At 31.0% G+C, this 21727-nt stretch overlaps 1 protein-coding gene across 1 annotated transcript in view; it reads left to right on the forward strand.

The window, feature by feature from the left end:
• Positions 1-21727, forward strand: part of LOC139489769 (uncharacterized) — a 74813-nt gene that overhangs the window by 49533 nt on the left and 3553 nt on the right. Inside the window, exons 6-13 of the mRNA XM_071276584.1 lie at positions 1800-2141; positions 3971-4264; positions 4955-5248; positions 5596-5655; positions 6659-6698; positions 7170-7210; positions 9678-9764; positions 11049-11114. Coding sequence (XP_071132685.1) covers positions 1800-2141; positions 3971-4264; positions 4955-5248; positions 5596-5655; positions 6659-6698; positions 7170-7210; positions 9678-9764; positions 11049-11114 — 1224 coding nt within the window. The remainder of the gene's footprint in view (positions 1-1799; positions 2142-3970; positions 4265-4954; positions 5249-5595; positions 5656-6658; positions 6699-7169; positions 7211-9677; positions 9765-11048; positions 11115-21727) is intronic.

Below are 21727 nucleotides of genomic sequence, written 5' to 3' on the forward strand. Positions count from 1 at the left end.
ACAAAAAATTACAGATATATCATTTATGAATGTTTTTCTACTCAGAATGAAAATATGACTCTTCAAAGAACAAAATGTTTATAAATTTTATTTGTAGCATTAAAAAAACCATAACTTTCTGTATCTGTAAGCTAAAGTGCTATAAAACCATGACTATGACGAGAGATGGGGTATACGACAATGAGTGATAACACTCAGACTCGAATAGTTAAAAGATATCTCAAAGTAAACATACAATTTTAAACAATAGATATGTCAATGTTAATGATCATTTTTCTTTCTAGTTTATTCTTTTAATTGTTAACAGCTTGAAAAAATGTAAATTGATAATTCCGCCTTCAATTCGATGATTTATACTACAAGGGAAAACCCTTTCCCACATTGATGAATACAATATCAATGAAATCCTAAAAATGTATCCTTGGTCATATGGCTTTTATGAAACATCCAGCATGTGACAATTAAGGCCTGCGTACACAGCTCACATACACACTAGAAAGATATCATTATGATATTTGTTAGAAGAAAGTATCAAACAGGGGCGAAAAATACCAGAGGGACAGTCAATCTTAAGTGAACCCATATGAGAGGTTGGTATATTCCAGAGGTGTTTTGTTTGGCGACGACGTTATTAACTGAATTCGCAGTAATCAGTTATACTTAAATTGACATTTATGATAGATTGAATATATGGAAATATAATTGTTCTAGACGCTACAATGATTATAGAAGAAAGTATTATGGATAATGTGCTTGAATTGTTGGGTCTACCAAAATGACTTGATTTTTATTAAATTATGCACAATTCGTGGACGCATTGATTGACTAGAACGTAATAACTTTTAGAACAATTGATATTCATGACCTCTCTTATTGATCAATGATATCTAATATAAATTGACACACACTTATTTATTAATTGCGTCAATGAATATGTAGACTTTGTATGTGATCAATTCACTTCTATGTAGCAACATTTCTGCAGTGCCAGCATAAGGGGTATATATCGCCCAATCGATACGATTTTCATAGGTCATGATTTCCTTGATAAGGGGTTAATGCTGAATAGAAAGCTATTAAAAATGTTACGGACGCCATCACGAGTTAATTGATTGTTATGAAATATCTGTTTCATCGCTGATGACGAATATGTTCTAATCGTCGTAAACTCAACCCGTCTTCTTTTCCCCGAACTTGACCTACATGTTTTTGGTGGAGATCGTGTTGCTCAGTATTGAGGTTTATATGATGTGTTTTGTCTTTTGTCTTTTAGCCATTTTTGTTCTCCATGGCATTGTGATGCTAGTTTACTTTCGATTGTTTAGTTAACAGATCCCTTTGGTATGTTTTGCATCTCTTTTGAGATCTTGTTTTCTTGAGGAGATGTTGGGAGAAATGATGAATGCACGTTAAGTGTTAGCAAAATATGTTATAAGGGTCCCGTTTGTTTGCAAGTGAGCAGTTTTATGTCGTACATTCAACGACAGTTACAACATATTTCAAACATTTTATGCACATCATCGTTACCGACTTATTCTACCGAAAGAACTTGTTTTTTTCTCTCTCCCCTGACCTTTAACAATCATTTGTAGTACCTTAATATGAGAAGTATAACATTACAAATATCAATATGAATAGAAACCTTTCACTTTTGTTTTACAGATACCAAATATCCACTTGTACAAGTATTGGGCTTAATGAGGACCTTTATAATATATATTGACCTTCTCTTTGTTTAAATAGATATTAAATCAAAACCTAATTTTGGCTAGCTAAACATTTTATTTAATGCTTCACAGAACAAGATCCAGTGGACGATTTAGACATCTCATTCGGGTGTAATATAAAAGTAACAACAACGGAAGAAACTGAAAGATCTCTTGAACAGCATCATATCAACGACATGAACAACCAACTGCCCGAAAATTGTCCTGTGGGTGATGTAAGGAGCGGATGCGTGGAGTTTATTTTATTCAGTTCCTACGCTAAACTACCAAATGGAAGCCAACGAGATTTCTGTCTTCAATTTTTACAATATTTATTACGACTTCCAAATGTAAAGGCAACTCTAAAGCCAGGGCAAACCTTCAAAGTTATGTTGCGAGGTGGTTGTCTCAATATTCCTCTTTTAGATAACAACGGTATGTTTGTCTTTTATGAATGCATTATTTTTTGGAACTCCAAAATTGTTATCTCAATTAAATAGGAACCTATATAAAAAATTTAATTCGTGGATTATTGTTAAATGGCGTATCCAATCGTTTCATCATATTCATATTTAAAGAAATATGTTTTGTTTTTTAAATATTGCATTATATTTATCATATCTGCAAAACAGTTAAAAAATCACATTTTAGTACAGACACCTGGTATTAAACAATACAGTTATTTTTTAGTATGTATGTACTTCAAAGAAAGAAGAGAAAATTAAAAACTAGATGCAGAAATAGATTGCCCTTTATTTGTTTTTTTTAACATAAGGACATATATTTTAGAATTCATCAGTTAATCAGTAATTCTTTATTATTCTTCTGAAACTCTTTGCCTGGAGGCTTAATACTTGGAAGGATTTTTTGTTATCATAGACACTACACCTCTGTGTTAAACTTACGCAATATGCAGAATCATGTGATGTTAGCCATTTTATGGCGTAGTTATGATTTTTGTATTATACAGACGTGTCCTGTAAGATGTATTTTAATAATTACGATTGGTATATGGCGATTTACATCATTTAAAACGCAAAGGTTTTTCACCTTTAGTGAGATTTGCGATTTCTTAGATGATCTTTTTCTTATATTAACCAATGAACAATACCCTTATAATTCGAATAGCAAAAAGCCTCACGCAAATGAAACACAGTTCTATATAAATGTTTGGTAATTCTGTCTCTTAGGAGTAGTTTACTATGTGTTAGTATCCTACGATATTGATCATGTGCCTTGTCTCTATGTCGTTTTGTTTTTCCTTGTAGACATGTTTGTTTATTTTTATAGTGATTAAAATTTAACACAATGCTGACTGCTCACAAAGCCCCAATGATTCTTCAACCTATCAAGAAAATCCCGTTGTTTTTTGTTTGTTCACACATTGTTTTTCAATATGATGTCATTTTGTGCGATTGTCATACAAGTTTTGAGAGATTTGACTTGCTATTAGAATACGTTAAAGTCATAAGAAACGAGTGACTGCTGAAAAATAATGTTCATCCAATTCATGAACCAATGCATGTATATATCATAAACTAAGTTCTCTGTGCACGATTTTTTAATTTTTCCGCAAATATATCGTTTAATCGTCAATTTTTTTTCTATCTGTCTGTTATAATTTAACAAATATGGCTACTCATTAAATGCCGTGTTTTGAAGCCGAAGTTACCGATTGTTACCTTATAGTAAATAATCAACAAAAAGTATGGGTATTTAGCACGTGTTTAACATATATAATCAGGTAATTGTTTATTTTAATGACAGATTCATGCGTATTGCTATCACCGGATTTTTACGAGAAGGGTCACGCTTAGGTCACTATGCATACGGAAAATATGTCGACGAATTGCTTCCTGGCAGCAAGCAATTAAAAATAAGTAAACTTCTTCTAAATGTGGACAAATTAAAGAATTTTCCTCAGAAAAAAAAGTATATGTACATAAGTTGTATAATGAAAACTAACCATTTAGTTTTAAAAAACATATGCATATTTGTTTTTAATTTGAGGTTTCATATGACTTTAAATCCAATATTTTCTCATAAGGAAATGCCTATACAAAATGAAGCATATGATAATTTTCCATTCGTTTGATGTTTTTTAGCGCTTAATTTTGCCATTTGCTTAACGGACTTTCCGATTTGTGAATTTTCCTTTCAGTTGTTGATAATTTACTCTTTACTATGGTAACTGATAGTTTCCATTTTGTATATGATTATATAGTCATCCATGACTGCTACATAGAAATAAGTTTTATTTTAAGGACAAACAATTACATGCTTGAAGGATGATGTTGCATTGAAATTATGCAGACTAGAGATTTTGCAACAAATGAATGTTTCTGAAACACTCGGTTATTTACAAGAAATGGAGTTGATTAATGGTATAACTAGTGGAAAGTTACAACAAATTACTGATGAAAAGTTGAAGAAAGAGTACATTTTTCATGTCCTTGCAACACTCAACATTGCCAACTTAAGAGAAGTCATGCTTAAATTGAAAGAATCTAAATACTGTAAATATATCAGTGATTATGTCGAGGAAAAGAAATGTTTAGGTATGTACACTGTCGTTGAAGAAGTAGCGTGTACGGAATAACCATATTAATGTCAGATTTTTCTGTTCGGCTGACCATTCTATACAATACTAACTAAACCAGGTATATAAAGGGAATTTATGTTTCTCTATCTTAAATTTATGTGGTGTCTATTTCGTACTGTTATTTAATTTTTTTATTTTGCAACTACGATTGCTTACATATGATCTTTTTAGGTTTTTACTACAACTTTCAGTATAAAGTCAGTACTCATTTCAGATATACGTATACACGGATAGACGTAGTAAATATAGTCTCCGTTAAGGTGGGACGAAATTATAATTTTGGGTCAGAAAAATTCCGAAGATTTATCATCAAAAATAGATTAAAACTATACCTTATGATTTTCCGATTTTCCGATTTAAATTTTCCTTTTAGTTCGTCGTTTTGTTCCTCCTTATGCTATCACCTCTGAAATGTATTCTCCGAGAATGTTATTTGTATGGTCTAAGCTTTTTGTGTTTACAATATTTCAAATTGTTAATACACAGCTGAGGCTAAGAAATGGTCTTTTCTGAAAATATTCTACAATCTTATTATGTTAACAAATATTTTATATTCAAGTGGCTATGTTTATCCTGACGCATTATTTAATTTGTTTGATGACCATTTGATAACAATATTAATATTTGCAATGATTTTTTTTTATAGAATGCTACAGATATTCTATTTGGCAGTCAAAAAAGGAGGTAATGGATGAAATAGACACACAAATGATGAAATCAACGTTTCAAGATAGACCTCAACAAATTCCGAAATTCATCTTGGAGTGTTGCATTGAAAAGTCAAATATAACTTCTAGAACAGACAGAGCAAAGTTGTTCTTGGACTTTGTCTTGATAAAAGGGCAGCTGTTGGTTGCATTTGCAGAAGTCTTTGCTCAAAGATCAAAACTATGTATTCAACATGTTAAATGTGATATATGTAAGAAAAACGGAACTGAGAGTAAGTACAAAATGATGCAACAAATAATAAATATAAACCTCATTTGATTGCAATTATATATCTATGATAGACCAAAAAACATGAATAATAAGATAATTTTCTTAAAAGTGCAGGATAAGAATATAATTGAAGAAGATACAACTTGTGTAGGCATCTTTGGATTGATAAACATCTAATAAATGAACATTCTCTGGATGTTTTAAATCATTACGGGAATCACTGGTAAACCTTACAAAATCTGTATTGATAAAATTTGAAGAAATACTGATCACGGGTATATCAAGTCAAGAGCGAAAATAAAGATGTAAAAAATTAATTAGGTTATTTGAACTCTTAATTTGTTTTAGGTCTGGTTAAATATAAAGAAGAAAAAAAAGCTGATTTTGAATTCATAATTGATGATAATGGTATGTGAAAAATAAAAGATACAATACGGTAATATCTGTCAAAATAAGACAGACCACAAGATGACATTAAGGAAAATAGCAACAAAAGTTTCTCTCTACTCATGTTAAATTAGGGTTATCTTGCATTTCGTGATGCCATATACGAGAGTATACATGATCATTGTAATCTACGTGTATATAATGTCAAAATCATTCTATTGGCGTCCATATAACCTTTGAAAAGATATGAAGAATGGAGTATGTTTCTTTATGAAAATTGTTATTCTATTCTTATCCTGTTTTTGTCAAAGAGCTGTTTTGAATAATTGCTGTATTTTTGAAATGCTTTTGATAATACTTAACAAAATAATAAATATATACGATTATTTAACGTCATGATATCAAAGCAGGCAAAACGTGGATTTATAATTTTTTCGTTTGTTTGATGTGTTTGATCTTTTACAAATCATTTTCCGTTTTGAATTTTCTCTGACTTTGCAAGTTTTGTATTTTAACTTTGTGTTTATAAAAACAAAACATTAGGCCATACACTGTTATACACATACTTTAATCAATCATATTGATGACTGAAATGAAGTCAATAGTAGTATATCGTTGTTCAATAATCAAAATTTAATTTGCAAAAACATATCCGGTTAACAAACTTAAACCGGGGAAACACATCAACTATAGGAGGAAAACAAGTAACAACGGAACAACATATAAACTGAACTACAACAAACGCATACACCAACATACATAGGAACGGACAGTAGATTACAACTGCCGTCTTCCTAATTTGATACAGCATATTTTAGGAAAAATGGTAGTTTGAACCTTGTTTAATGGCTAGCCAGTATTCCTGCTTATTGGCAATGTTAAAGATGTGATATAAAGTGTTGATTAGTTACCTCGAAATGCGTATATGAAAAAAAATAGTCATTTATTGGATAATTGTTGTTTATCGAAATGCGTAAATCTTCGATACTATTACCAATGACATTTTCTTGTTTTTCTTGTTTAGAAGAATTGATTGTTGGAAATCAAACAACATATCCATTAAGGTATGTTTTTTAATATTCCATATGACTTTAAATTTGATATAAAAAGTATTTGGTCCGTAATCTTCATTTAGGAACATTGATCATTCAAGGAATAAGACACAAAAAAATAATCTATAAAGTCATGATTAAATAAGTGTACGACTAAACTTATACGTAACCAATGTTCTACAATGGGAATACATGTATAAAAAATGAAACATATAGTAAAAGTTATAAAAGATAAAAAAGACAGGGTACAACAATTAAAAAAAACCAACCTCAACAATAGTGTAATTCTCTTGTCAGTTCTAACCACCGCTGGTTAGAACATTAGTGGCGTGTTTTTGCGCTAAGGTTGATCATTCGTTATCAGCAAGTCAATACACTTGCAATCTGAATAGACATGAGAAGTCATTTATAAACAACGAAAGTCAGAAAGAAGGTTTTACTCTTGAACGACTTATATTTAGATTCAGAATTTATATTTTCAAGTAAAGAAATTGAAACAGAAACAACTGGTGCAAAACCTAAAGGTAGGAATTTAATTAAGATATAAAATAATTATTAATGAAGGTTTTATTTAGTAGAGGTTTGAAAACAGCAATTCTATTTTTTGTTAGGAAAAATCGAGAAATGAAATGAAAGAAAATCTGCTATTTTATTCTTTAACTAGAGAAAAAAGAAACATTACACTGTTTATTTTAAATTCGACAGCTTTTTGCTAGACAAGGACTCTATAACATAGCAAATAAGCTAAGGCGACAGTAGTTACTGATGTTCAATCGATTTTTGAAATCGATAAAGGAGAGACAAAATAAAATAACAAGCAAAAGCTGAGGACATTACTTGAAAACCATAAAGAGAGATCCGGATGCATCGACAGTTCAAAAGTCTCGTGTTTTGCATGCATTACCAGCTATGCAGATTACCATTCAGTAAAAAAAAAATCATCACAATCGGTGAAGAACACAATCAGAACATCAATAATATATTTGAAAGAGAAACTGCTTTGCAACTTCACAAGATACTTTTTAAATTTGTCTTGGAGAACATCTGTATATGAATACAAAAACCAGTCGGTGTTCACTAGTGAAATAAATACTCATTGGAATACCGACCGTGTTTTGAAACAGCAATCCACAAAACTTAACTAATATGCTGTCGATCAAACTCTTTTGTTAATACAGAGTATTTCACAAATAGGATTAAAAACAAATAGTGATGACAAAGAATCCCGAACAATACTATAATTCTGACAGTATTTGGGAACATGTATCCCTTCGTATTAGATGTTTCGATTAAATTATTACCTTCTTAAATGTGAACAAATATGAATTTATAACAAAAACCAAAATCTAGAACGTACAATTTTCATTGGTTATTGAGTTATCTCACTTTACAGATAGTTTCAAATAAATTTTTGCGTTGTTAACCTGTTTGATTAGCTTCGAAACTTCATAATGGGGTCTGGCTGGCCGGGTAGTTGAAGAAGTTGAACTATTATATCACTAGCCAGTCAACACTGAGGTTTTAAGTTCGAATTCCGCATTTGACTCCAATCTTAATTGACTAGGAATGTCAATTTTCCCTCCGAAGACTGGTTCTTCATTCTATGCACTCCTGCTCACTCAACCAATAAAACCATCACGAAAAAGAAAATAATAGTGATGCAAGTGGAATTAAACACCAAAAAATCATTCAATTAATCATGATGCATAGAGATATATTGTTTAAAACGTCCATGATTAAGTATTCAAAATAGTTTAGTAATTTGCCTATCCCATTCGTCAGTTTTCTTCTCTTCTTTATGTGTTTTTTCATTGTCATTTCATTATAGTTTGTCAACTAAAATGTCTATTATGTATTCACACAAAAAATGGAGACTCGCTTGACATATATAGTATATTGTATTAATTCTTTGTCACTTATGATAAGATTGGATTTGCAAAAAACTCATCATACAAATCAGGATTGAGATTTTGTACGAGAGACGAACGTTTTGTTTGTAAAATAGGTTTCAGTAACGCTTGAATCAAAATAGTTAAAAAAGGACAAATAAAGAACAAAGTTGGAGAGTATTTAGGACCCATAATTCCTGATTTTTCGAATTACAGTTAAGGAAGTCTATTCATAAGATAGAAACCACAGAGTGTTACGAAAAATTCAAAGTTTCGAAACAGTTAATATATAATTATACTCATAACAGTGATAATTCAAGTCAACACAGAAGTGTTGTCCACTTCAAGGTTATCTTTAGTTTTATCTTTCTTATGTTTTAATGACTTGCTTGACATATTGTATATACACTTTTCTGCTAAGGACCATCTTAACAAATAAGTAATGTTGTCCTATCTGCATCTTTGCCACTAAATAGTAGAAAGTAGTTTGAAGTTGGATGATATTATGCAAATTAATCTGCACAAATGTTCTCTATAATTCATTTCCACGTCTTGGCGTGATAAATTAAAGCTTGGTATTATACCTTCATATTGACCAACATACATCTGTCAACAAAGTCAACAGGTAAACGTGGATAGGTTAAGTGCTTTGAGACTTGAGTGTTCCTAATGAAAGTAAATCAGAAAAGCGCTTCGGACGCAAGCAATAGATAACTAGTTGTTTTAATTTGTTACAGAAATGATTTGATACATCTGCTGTTGGACTATAAGTCTCCGGAGGTATAATCTCAGTAGTCAGTAGTATGGCACCGACAAGCATCATAACAGACCATTTAAAAAAAAAATTCAGTTTATAAATCTTTAAATTTAAAAGAAACTCATGTTTCAACTCCCTCAGGCATATTTGACCTGATGGAGGTTAATCCAGAAAGTGTTCAGAAGCATGAAATGAATAATGTGTTGTTCTCATGTTTTTTGCTACTTACTAGGAATTGTAATTGTATTCGACAATATATTTGTTTTGCAATGAATTAGTTATGAACTTCGGTATTTTAAATTCCTAATTGTAACATAGCTTCTTTGTTACCTTTTTTTTTAAAAGAATTAATTGCTTTGGCCAACCCAGTGGTACACAAAAGTATTTCAATGACGAAAGGAACATATGCATCAGAAGAAGACATCCAGGAGTGTAAGACTTTTCATCCATCTCTTTAGATATCCATGTATATATATATATATATATGTAGTGAGGCCTTTACCATATCTATCAATTGCGGTCGTCGTTTGATATACTTAAAGTTAAATTAAAGAACGAAATAATTTGATTTTTTCCATTGTCGCAACATTCCAGTGCTAATGGAGTCTATGTACTCCAGGTCTTACAATATGTCAGAGCCTGTTGCCCTATGACAATTTGTGCTATACAGTATTGTTTTAAAATATGAAGAATATGATTTTTGCTAGGTTCATCTTTGTCAATCATTTCTTATCTGTGTAGCCCAGTTAAGACTGTAACTAATTTTTTTTAAATTAGGGTTTTTTGTTTTTGTCTTTTTAAATATTCCTGTTATCTTCTTTTTTTAAATATCGGACTAAAATGATCACAAAAACTAATGAAAAGTCTGTCGTGTCTATAAGATATTTTGATTTTAAAGGAAATATGGTGTGATCTCAAATAAAGCTATTTATTAGTCAGTACTTTAATAAAGAAGCTACAAGATACATTAAATGGTTTGAAATTGTATTTACTATTATTTGATATTTCATCAAAATATACATCTGAATATATATTAATATTAGGTACAAAAACATATATTGGAATCACTTTTTGAAGTGAGAAATTGCAAAATTGAGAGAAAAATTGTTCATCCAGCGTTTAAAGTGAAAACAATGTTTGATAGACGGGGTTTACCGAGCCCTTCAACTATCGACTACAAAAAAAATATATTATATTTTCTGACATTGCACTAATTTTGTTTTATACTGCACTTAAGATGGGTACAATTTCAGTTTGATTTTTTTGGAAAAATATAAAATGCATTTCTATCCCTACATGAAACCCATATTGTACAGAAAAGTGACGTAACATGCTATTGACATTGCCCCAAAATCACTTATTTCTATATTTGCTCAACCAAGACAACAGGAAGGGTCTTAAATACAATATAACAGTATGTTATAGCTCGTGAAAGGAATAAACTATATAATAGAACTGAGTTTTTTGTTGTTGTATAAAAATCATTTTATATTACATGCACTTCTTTATGTACGTTTGTCTTATATTTCATTGTAAGTAATATTCAGGAATTTTTAACTACACACACAGCAAAAATAAAAGCTGTAGTATAACATGTATAAAAGTATTTAATAGCACATGAAGGGCCTATAAATATCAAATAAAAGTGAGATCTTATTATTATTATTTTTATTTCAATCGTCCACTTATTTCTGTAATTTTTGTTTTAAATTTCAGTATTAGCAACATTCAAGGATTTTCTTACCAAAAGTACAGACAAAGCAGAAATAAAAGCATTCACAGGTAAACCTCGATTTGAAAATTTTCAAAACCAGTAAGGATTTTTTTTCTTTTAAACAGCTTGATTGAATTTTAACCTGAACGCCTAAAAATGAACAGTACTGGAATGGCATAAACTGTACATTTTAGGTGTAATAAAAGTATAAAAAAAACCATTCACCAAGCTCCAAGGTTAGTTAAAAAAGGGAAGTCCCCAAAAACTGACAAAATTAAACGTAGTCAACAAATTATTAGTTTTGAACAAGATGTCAGTAGCTGCGAAAACTTTCAGATCTGTAACATGTGTACTATTCATCTTTTTGTTGTGGGGATGAATAATTAGGTGAGAAAACGAAACAGGCAAGATAGTCTTAGATGCATGATTGCATAATTTTTTTTCATTAGTTTTTAACAAGATGGCGGTAAATATAAATACTTTCAGATCTGTTATAAGTGTGTACTATTCATCTTCCTGTTTTGGGGATGAATAACTAGGTGAGCAACCAAAAAAGCATGATACTCTAGATGCATGATAATCTTTATTAGTTTTGAACAAGATGTCAGTAACTGCATATACTTTCAGTTCTGTTTTTAGTCAGGGTTGGCAAAAACCCGGGTTTTATGAGTATTGCCCAGCCCAGTGGGAAATACTGGGAAAACCCGGGTTTTACTGGGTTACACCGGGTAATACTGGGCAATACTGGGTAATATGAAATACTGGCCTAAATTTTGAAGAGGCTTCAGTGATTAAACACAAATGCAAAACATGTAAGATATTTATAAACACATTTTGATTTATAAATAAGTTTCATACTTGTTTAAGAGACTTAAAATACAAGTGTATACATTTGAGAATGCATTATTCTAGCAACTCTGAGACAAGGGTACAAGAAGACATATTAGACAAATATAAATAGCAAAAAGCCTTTCTCCATTATTATCCTAAAAATCTATTCAATCGCCCTTCATTCTAGATTGGGTCAACTGTTAACTTTCAAGTAAAGCTAAAAATTAATTTATTTCAAAGAAATATAACTTATAATATTAAGAATTATAATTTGCATGTCAGAAAAAATCCTTTTAAATAATATCTATGTACAACACTAATTAGTAAGTAATTATTCAAATTAGAACACAGATATGTTTATATAACAATAATCAGCCTTTTCATTTCTATAAGAGTTAATGACATGACCCTGTAGGGTGTTTATTTAGCAATATGATTGTATTTCTATTTGAATTTACCACACTGCAATAAAATGTATTTTTTTTGCAAAGTTAAAATTTGAATTAATGAAACAATGCTAGGAAACTAATAAGGTATTCTAAAATGTGCAAATCTCGTATTCTGCTTTCTTAGAATTAGTGGAGAGGAAAATGAAATTGAATTTTCAATCTTCTAGCAATGACTCTCAATGGTTATCTGTACAAAATGTATATATTTAGCTATAACACAATGAAACTACCAGAAGTCTTTACTCTTTTGTGTTGAAATAAGCTTAAAACATCATATTGCCCAGTATTACCCAGTCATACCCATTTCAGGGAGTATTGCCCAGCCCGGGAAAACCCGGGTTTTCCCACCTGGGTTTTCCCGGGCGGGTAATACTTTGCCAACCCTGTTTTTAGTGTTTCTTTTGTGGGGATGAATAATAAGGTGGGCAACAAAAACAAGCATGATTCTTTTAGATGCATGATTTGTTTTTATTAGTTTCGGTTTTTTAGTTTTTGTTCCTTGTTTTGTACCTTGTATCTATCTGATGAGTTAAGTTTTTTTTTTAACTTTTCTTTATAGTTTATTAATATATGTTGTACTATTATACCACTGTACTAGGTTAGGTAAGGATTGGGTGCCCGCTAATATTTTAACATCGCACCAAATCTATATGTGCCTGTCCTATGTCATGAGCCTGTAATGCAGTGGTTGTCGTTTGCTGGTTTAAAACTTTTTTCGTTCATTATTTTGTACATATATCAGGTCGTTAGTTTCCTCGTTTGAATTGTTTTACATGACTGCGTCATGTCGGGTCCTTTAAACTGACTATGCGGTTTGTGTGTTACTTGTTGTTGAAGGTCTAACATGTATGACGTCTTAATTGTTAATTTTTCTGCCATTTGGTCTCTTCTTGAGATATTTTTTCTCATTTGAAATCATACCATATTTTCTTATTTTATATTTAGTAACTTCATCAGTTTCAACATATATCACAGTCTTAAAATGCAACGGACTATAAATTTCAAACAACATAAAAATAAATGTAACAAAAATGCCAACAAAAAGGCTTGTTGTTTATGCTGTAGTTAATAGTAAAGTTGCCAACATCATATCACCTCAAATTAATTGTTAAGTAGACACTAAATAATTATATATTAGGTCTTGGTACTCTCGATTAGCGTTTGAGAAACTGACGAGACATTCTTTGACAAAACCTTGGCTCATATATTGTTTTTTTCCGACACTGATGACATTTTACACAGGTTGAGTATCAGCAGAAGGATTTTTAATATCGTATTCGTTAAAAAATGTATATCACATACGCGCGTGAGGTTGGCATATGCTGCTTATGTCAGGAAAATTTATCATTAAAAAATTGGAATTGTCTCGTTTGTCAAAGTTTCTAATACTGAGATGACCGTAGTAGTCAAATAAGAGGTAAAAGTCTGAATATGTGTAGGAAGTTATATCTGTGGTTTCTTGGAAATCTACTTCAGGAAGATAAATTAATGAAATCCAATCCGAAAAGCTTTGATTGTTAACAGAAAGAATATAAACAATATACCAAACTCCATCTGACAAAAAAAAAAACAACAACCTAAAAATCGGCTGTTCTGTTTAGACCTACATTTGTATTGGAAATATGTCACCAAATATGTTTTGCACTTCTAGAATCCCTCAATTCTAGGAGCATACATGATTAAATATAAAAAAAAAAGATGTGGTATGATTGCCAATGAGACAACTATCCACAAAAGACCAAAATGACACAGATATTAACAACTATAGGTCACCGTACGGCCTTCAACAATGAGCAAAGCCCATACTGCATAGTCAGCTATAATAGGCCCCGATAAGACAATGTAAAACAATTCAAACGAGAAAACTAACGTAGTTTATTACAGAAACATGACGGTTTGTACAAAAAAAAACCAGTCTGATTAAAATCATGTTCTTTCGCCAATAACAGATGCCTGAAATATATAGCATTGCACAAAAATTATATATCGCTCATTAAGCCATATTGAGGTGTAAATCATTAGAAAAAAGCCTTCCTCCATTTTAATGTCGAAACAATGAACGAATAATAAACATGACAAACAGCCATCAACGACCATATTATTTCTATTTAGATGATTGTCTGCCAGAGACCAAATGGCGTATACAGTAACAAAATGAAACAACGCGTTATAAATCTCATGCGTCCGAGGCGCTCTTATGGGTCTAAAGTAAAATAATGGACTTTAATTGAACAGACAAATTTTAATGTGCAGTTTAAAAAAATATCTATTCAATTCAAACAAAAAAACCTGCCGCCAGATGACTTATAAGGAATAAAAATATGCAGACAGCAGCAAACAACAACACAAAATACATGATCATTATCTAAGAAATGCAAATTATGTTGAAAAAGGCAATTTAATGCGTACATGTCATTGAAAAAAGGGCATTTTTTTAAGAGTTATAAGTAATTAGCATATAACTCAGGCACTATGGCATTATTAATTTTCAGTAAACATTGAGTAATAAATTTCAATTAATGGCACAATCTTCTTTGTTTAAATTTTTAATAATCTCAGGGTATATGCTTTATATACATACTCTTCTCAACGTATTTTGTTAAACGGACCAATATTATTTGCCATAAACAGTATTCAGTGTTATGTGCAACTTTCCAGGGTCAGGCATGTGATATGTTACTTCTTTCCTAATTATTATTTGAATGCACTTGATAAATCAACCAATGGAAGTAAAGATGTCAAAATATTTGTTATTTTGATGTTTTGAGGTGAATTAAATTGAAAGTAATATTTTGAAATGCACTTGCATTCAATTTGTTATAGATTGAACAAAATGACAAAAACATAAACTTAAGAAGAGTATTGTGAACGGTGACAGAAAAGGGCATTGTTTACACACAATGTAGATTCGCACTGAATTCCTATACTGACCCCCATTACTTTTCAACCCTGTAGGGAAAAAAAATAGTACATTCAGCATTTATTTTTTATTTTTTTACAACTCTAGTTTTGATCCATCTACCATAAAATATTTATTACAAACATTATCTACCAAACAGAAGAGCACATGACTTCACTTTTAGACAGAAAGCTCACCCCCAAATGGGAGGTCCCTGATGACGTATATTTATTTACTGAATTTACCCCTATAAGGGACTTTTTTACTTCTTTTCCAACTTTTTTTTGTAATAAACATGTAATGTATCCAATTTCCAAGTTCCAGTTTTAATACAACCTTCATAAATGCTGAATTTGTAAAGATAGAGCAAAATTTATACTACAGCCCATACTGCGGCCAATGTATATTTGGTATATAAAGTTGCGCATTGACTGTTTTTAAAAGAATGGTGTAAAATACTATGTTTAATAAATATGAATTGTTTTCTGTGTTTGCTTTGACCAGTATTGCAAGTACATCTAGAAACTAAAGTCTTGGTGTACTCTTAGTTAGATTTTTCCTTATATGGAGGTTTTTGATTAAATACCATGAAAAGACCACAAAAAGACTTTTCAAAGGCTTTTTTAAGCAGTATCATACCAAATAAAACAACAATTATGTTTCATTATACTAAATCTGTGTTTTAATTACTTGTAAATTTCACAAAATGTCATTGACAATCACTCTGCAGAAATTCCTGTTACCCCAACATCAGGATGGGTTCTTCGCCAAAATTAGACAGCCAGAACTGAAGTAGAAAAAAGTGCCAAATATGAAAAAATAAGATTAAGTATGACCAAACTTTACATTTGGGGGATTCAAGTAACAATTTCGAATATTTAAAAGCCATTATTTAACATAAAAATCCAATTACAAACATTTCAACACTTTTTTCATAGATGAAGGACATGTTATCGTTAAAGTTGTCTAGTATATTCTTTAAATAAAGAAACGCAATGCGTTATGTAAAAATAAATGAATACCTTCATGCGTTTAGATTATTCGAGTGTTAAAATACTAGAAAAGTGCTTATTAAACACTTGTTTTACAACTTAACATGGGGAACACAGCTAAAAAAACCCACACTATATCAAAGGGAGGTAATCCATTTTTTTCATATGATTTTATACATTAGGGGGAGAAATATGTGCAAAATATGATGTAAATGGGGAGAATATTTATGCCTTTCATTGATATCATAACTCTCAAGTGTAATTTCTATTGTTTCTTTCAATCTGGACACAAAAACTGATTTTTACCATATACTCAATGCTTCTCTCACAGTACACTGAGTGCATCCTGGATAGCCGCAGTTAAAGTGAAATTTGTGTAAAAAGCAACTTCAAAAGGTTCCAAAATCCATTCCATTACATTAACATTTACAGGAAATGAGTTTTGTGATTATTGTGTGGCCTTGGACAAGTACAGTGAAAAAGTGCATATTTTCCTATAGGGGTAAATTCAGTAAAAATCTCCCATTGACTTTAATGCTAAAATTGAGAAAGGAAATGGTGAATATGTCAAAGCGACAACCACCCGACCATAGAGCAAACAACAGCCGAAGGCAACCAATGGGTCTTCAATGTAGCGAGAATTCCCGCACCCGTAGGTGTCCTTCAGCTGGCCCCTAAAATATGCATAATAGTACAGTGATAATGGACGTCATACTAAACTCCGAATTATACACAAGAAACTAAAATTTAAAATCATACAAGACTAACAAAGGCCAGAGGCTCCTGACTTGGGACAGGCGCAAAATTGCGGCGGGGTTAAACATGTTTATGAGATCTCAACCCTCCCCCTATACCTCTAGCCAATGTAGAAAAGTAAAAGAATAACAATACGCACATTAAAATTCAGTTCAAGAGAAGTCCGAGTCTGATATCAAAAGATGTAACAAAAGAAAATAAATAAAATGACAATAATACATAAATAACAACAGACTACTAGCAGTTAACTGACATGCCAGCTCCAGACCTCAATTAAACTGATTGAAAGATTATGTCTTCATCATATGAATATCAGGTACAATCCCTCCCGTTAGGGGTTTAGTATCATACTATCATAAAATATATGAGAAGAACATAACCCGTGTCATGCCAACAACTGTTTTTTTAGAAATAAATGTGTTTAGTTCCGATGCAAAGACCCTATCAGTGAATCAATGTTAAAGCCAAAATATGCAATCTTTAATGACCTGACAACAGTATCGTAACTATATCCCCTTTTAATAAGTCTATTTAAAGGTTTTGTTAGTTTCTGAGGAGAATACTGACATTTTTGTGCTTTATAAAGAATATTTCCATAAAATTTTGGATGTGAAATACCTGAACGTATAAGATGTCTGCATGTTGAGTTATATTTACGAATTATTTCCTTATACCGGTGATAAAATTTAGTAAATGTTTTGACCAGTTTGTGATATCGAAAACCCTGGTGTAATAATTTTTCAGTAATACATAAATTTCTCTCGCTAAAATCTAATACATTGTTACATACACGAGCGAATCGTACAAGTTGAGATATATAAACACCATAAGATGGTGACAAGGGAACGTCACCATCTAAAAATGGATAATTAACAATAGGAAATGAAAAATCATCTCTTTTATCATAAATTTTTGTATTAAGCTTCCCGTTTATGATATAGATATCAAGATCGAGGAAAGGGCAGTGGTCATTGTTATCATTAGCTTTATTTAAAGTAAGTTCTTCAGGATAAATTTCTTTAGTATACATACTGAAGTCGTCATTATTTAGAGCCAATATATCATCCAAATATCTAAAAGTATTGTTAAATCTATGTGTGGAAATAAATTTATACCTGATTTACCTTTAGAAATTAAAAACAATAAAAACAAATCAATCCAAAATGTTATATGTACATATGTTTTATTCTTTTGATTTGCAGCTTTTGAATTATTATTTTAGATTATTTTTCTATCTATTGTACTTCAAACTGTATCGATGTATCTGTATTGTTATTATTTTAGGTGGACAATTTGAAATGTGTTCACCAAATGTGTATTGTTATAATTGGTCAACATGGTCAATGACTCGTAAAATTGCAAGTAAACTTAAAACGGTGGCTTTGACCGTGAACTTTCGATTAAACCAACGAGGCATAGCGGTGTTAAAATGTAAATCAAATCGTGAACTTAAAAAAAAAAACTACTAAAGAATGTCGATCCAAATCATAACTTTGAATGTAAACGGCTTACGTGATAAAAAGAAACGTAATTTAGTTTTCAATTGGTTAGCCAACAAAAAATATGATTTAATTTGTCTACAAGAAACACATTGCACAGTGAATGATATAGCCCAATGGCAAAATGAATGGAAGTTAAATGGGGGCAATAAAAGTGTTTGGAATTGCGGAACCAGTGAATCTCGTGGTGTCTCTATTTTACAAACAAAAAATTGTCCTGGCGAAATCGTTTTTGATAATAGTAACCCGCAAAACGGTCGAATATTAAAATGTAGCATCAAAACGGAAAGTGCGATTTATCATATTTCAAATATATATGCCAACAATAGTGGCGTCGAGAGGAAACGGCTTTTTGAATCATTTCATAATTTTTTTGGTAATTTTACAGACGATAGTGTAGACCATTACAATATTTTGGTAGGGGATTTTAACTGTACTCTTGACAAAACAATTGATAGAAATCCCTCTCATAATCGTGATGACATTGGTACAAAGGAATTACTTTTTTTATTGTCACAATATGATCTAACAGATATTCGGAGGGACAGATATCCAAAAGATAAACGGTATACGTTTCAGAGAGGAAATTCAAAGTCTAGAATAGACTTTATCTTTTGTGATAAAAGTCTGTCAAATAAAGTTTACAATGTTGGTATCGCGCATTGTCCTTTTAGCGATCATGATCTTGTGTCATTCAAATTAAAACTTGATGAAATACAAAGAGGTCCGGGTATATGGATAATGAATATAAATACTATAAAAAGTGAAGAATTTAATAATGCATTTAAAATTTGGTGGGAAACCTGGAAAATTGAAAAAAGTAGGTTCGAAAAAATTCAAGATTGGTGGGAGGTAACAAAATAACAAATAAAAAAGTTAACAATGGAAGTAAGTAAAATATTAAACAAAAATTCTCAAAAAAGTTATATTATCAACCTTGAAAAGAAATTAGAAAAGCTCAAATTAAATAGTATTACTTCTGGGGAGATTGAAAATAAGATATCAGAAATAGAATTACTAATTTAAATTACTATGAGAACAAATCCGAGGCGTCTAAAATAAGGGCGCGTGTAAAATGGGCGGAAGAAGGGGAAAAATCGTCGAGCTACTTCTTCAACCTCGAAAAGCAAAACGGAAAAAATAAATTATGGAGTCGAATTAAAACAGATAATGGACATTTTAAATACAATATAGACGAAATACTAAATGAACAAGTTAAATTCTACTCAAATTTATTTAGCTCCGAGGGATGGAATTTGGAAAGTGCTAAAGATTTAACAAGTCACATCGAAAATAAACTAAACGATGACGACAAAAAATTACTTGACCGTGATATTACAGCGGAGGAAATAATGAAAGTTCTAAAAATTATAAAAACAAATAAATCCCCAGGGGAGGACGGGATCATATCTGAATTTTATGTATTATTTTGGAATATCATACAAGAAGAATTTTGTACGTTATTGCAAGAAATATTTAATGACAAAACATTGTCGGACTCGCAATATAAAGGAGTTTTAACATTATTATTTAAGGGCGGGGAACGGGAAAATATACGAAACTGGCGCCCTCTTACTCTACTGAATTGCGATTATAAAATTATAGCTAAAATACTAGCAGAAAGATTAAAAATAGTCCTTCCTAAGCTTATACATCCCGACCAAAAAGGGTTTGTAAAAGGCAGACATATAACGGAAGCGAAAAGAATGATACAGGATATCATAAAATATATTGATGATGAAGATGAAGAGGGTATAGTTGTTTTTTTAGACCAACAAAAGGCCTTTGATAGGATGGAATGGGGATGGCTAGATTTCGTTATGAAGGAATTCAATTTTGGGGACAATTTTCGTGGTTGGGTTCAAATGCTATTAAAAAGTGCAAAGACGTGTATTAAAACAAATGGCTACGTCTCAAAATATTTTTCAATTTCTAGATCAGCCAGGCAGGGGTGTCCTATAGCCCCCTTTTTATATATATTACAGGCAGAGCCCTTGGCCTGTGCAATAAGGGCAGAAACGGAAATTCAAGGCATTATATTGCCTGGGGAAGAAAATGGGGAGCGAATAGAAACCAAATTAAATATGTTTGCAGACGACACGCAATTATTTAATAAAAATGAAAGTTCTGTCAAAAAATCTTTTGAAATATTAGACAAATATGAAAAGGCATCGGGTTCTAAAATTAATTACGAAAAGACTAAGGGAATAAATATTGGCGCAAATAAACGCAGACGACCGACTTTTAAAAAGATAAGTTGGACAACAGATAACATAAAAACACTAGGTATTCACCATGGTTATAACATTGACAATGACAAAATTTGGAAATTAATATTAGAAAAAGTACAAAATTGTGTACACGTCTGGAAAAGTCGAAAATTGACTTACTCTGGTAAAGTCCTTATTATTAAAAATTTAATTATATCAGTGTGTGGATATGAGTTAGAAATAAGAGGTATACCCGAAAAATACAAAAAAGAATTGAAAAAGATAATATGGAATTTTATTTGGGATGGGAAAGTGAATCAAGTAGACCGGAAGGTTTGTTGTTTAGATGTTAAAAAGGGGGGCATGGGGATGGTAAATTTAGATAGTTGGATAGAAAGTAAATATATCAAATCTTTATATTCGATATTACATAAGCCATTATCTAGTTGGAATGCAATAGGTAAATTTTGGTTAAAAAAATGTTCTGACCTTTCAGGTCTTGAGATAAAAAACCTACCATATTATTACAAAAGCGCTTTACAATCGTGGTCAAAATTGACAAAGATCACACAGGGTATATTTAACGAAATGGAAGTAAAGAAACAGCGATTATTTGGAAACTCAAATATTTTATTTCAGGGCAAATCTTTATTTTATTCTTCCTTTTCAAAAAGTCATATCAAAACTATTGGTGATATATGGGACGAAATACCAAAGATTTTAAATCGTGCAATGAAATATATAGACAATTAATAGATAAACGTAATTGTATTTCGGAATATTCACGAATTAAAAGTTCCATACCACAAACATTCATGCAGATTTTAAAAAATAACGATGATCAACCTGCTTTAAAAAGCAACAAAATAAAAATGTCTGAAAACCTTGAATTTTTAAATCCAGACAATAAAATTATTAAAATCAAGGATTTGACATTAAAATATGTTCAATTAAACATTAACATAACTGAGACCCCTAAGTGTCAAACAAAATGGGAAAATTTGTATAGCGAGTATATAAATTGGGAAAAAATTTGGCTAAATCT

The sequence above is a fragment of the Mytilus edulis genome, chromosome 9 (assembly GCF_963676685.1).
Source record: "Mytilus edulis chromosome 9, xbMytEdul2.2, whole genome shotgun sequence".
Taxonomy (NCBI): domain Eukaryota; kingdom Metazoa; phylum Mollusca; class Bivalvia; order Mytilida; family Mytilidae; genus Mytilus; species Mytilus edulis.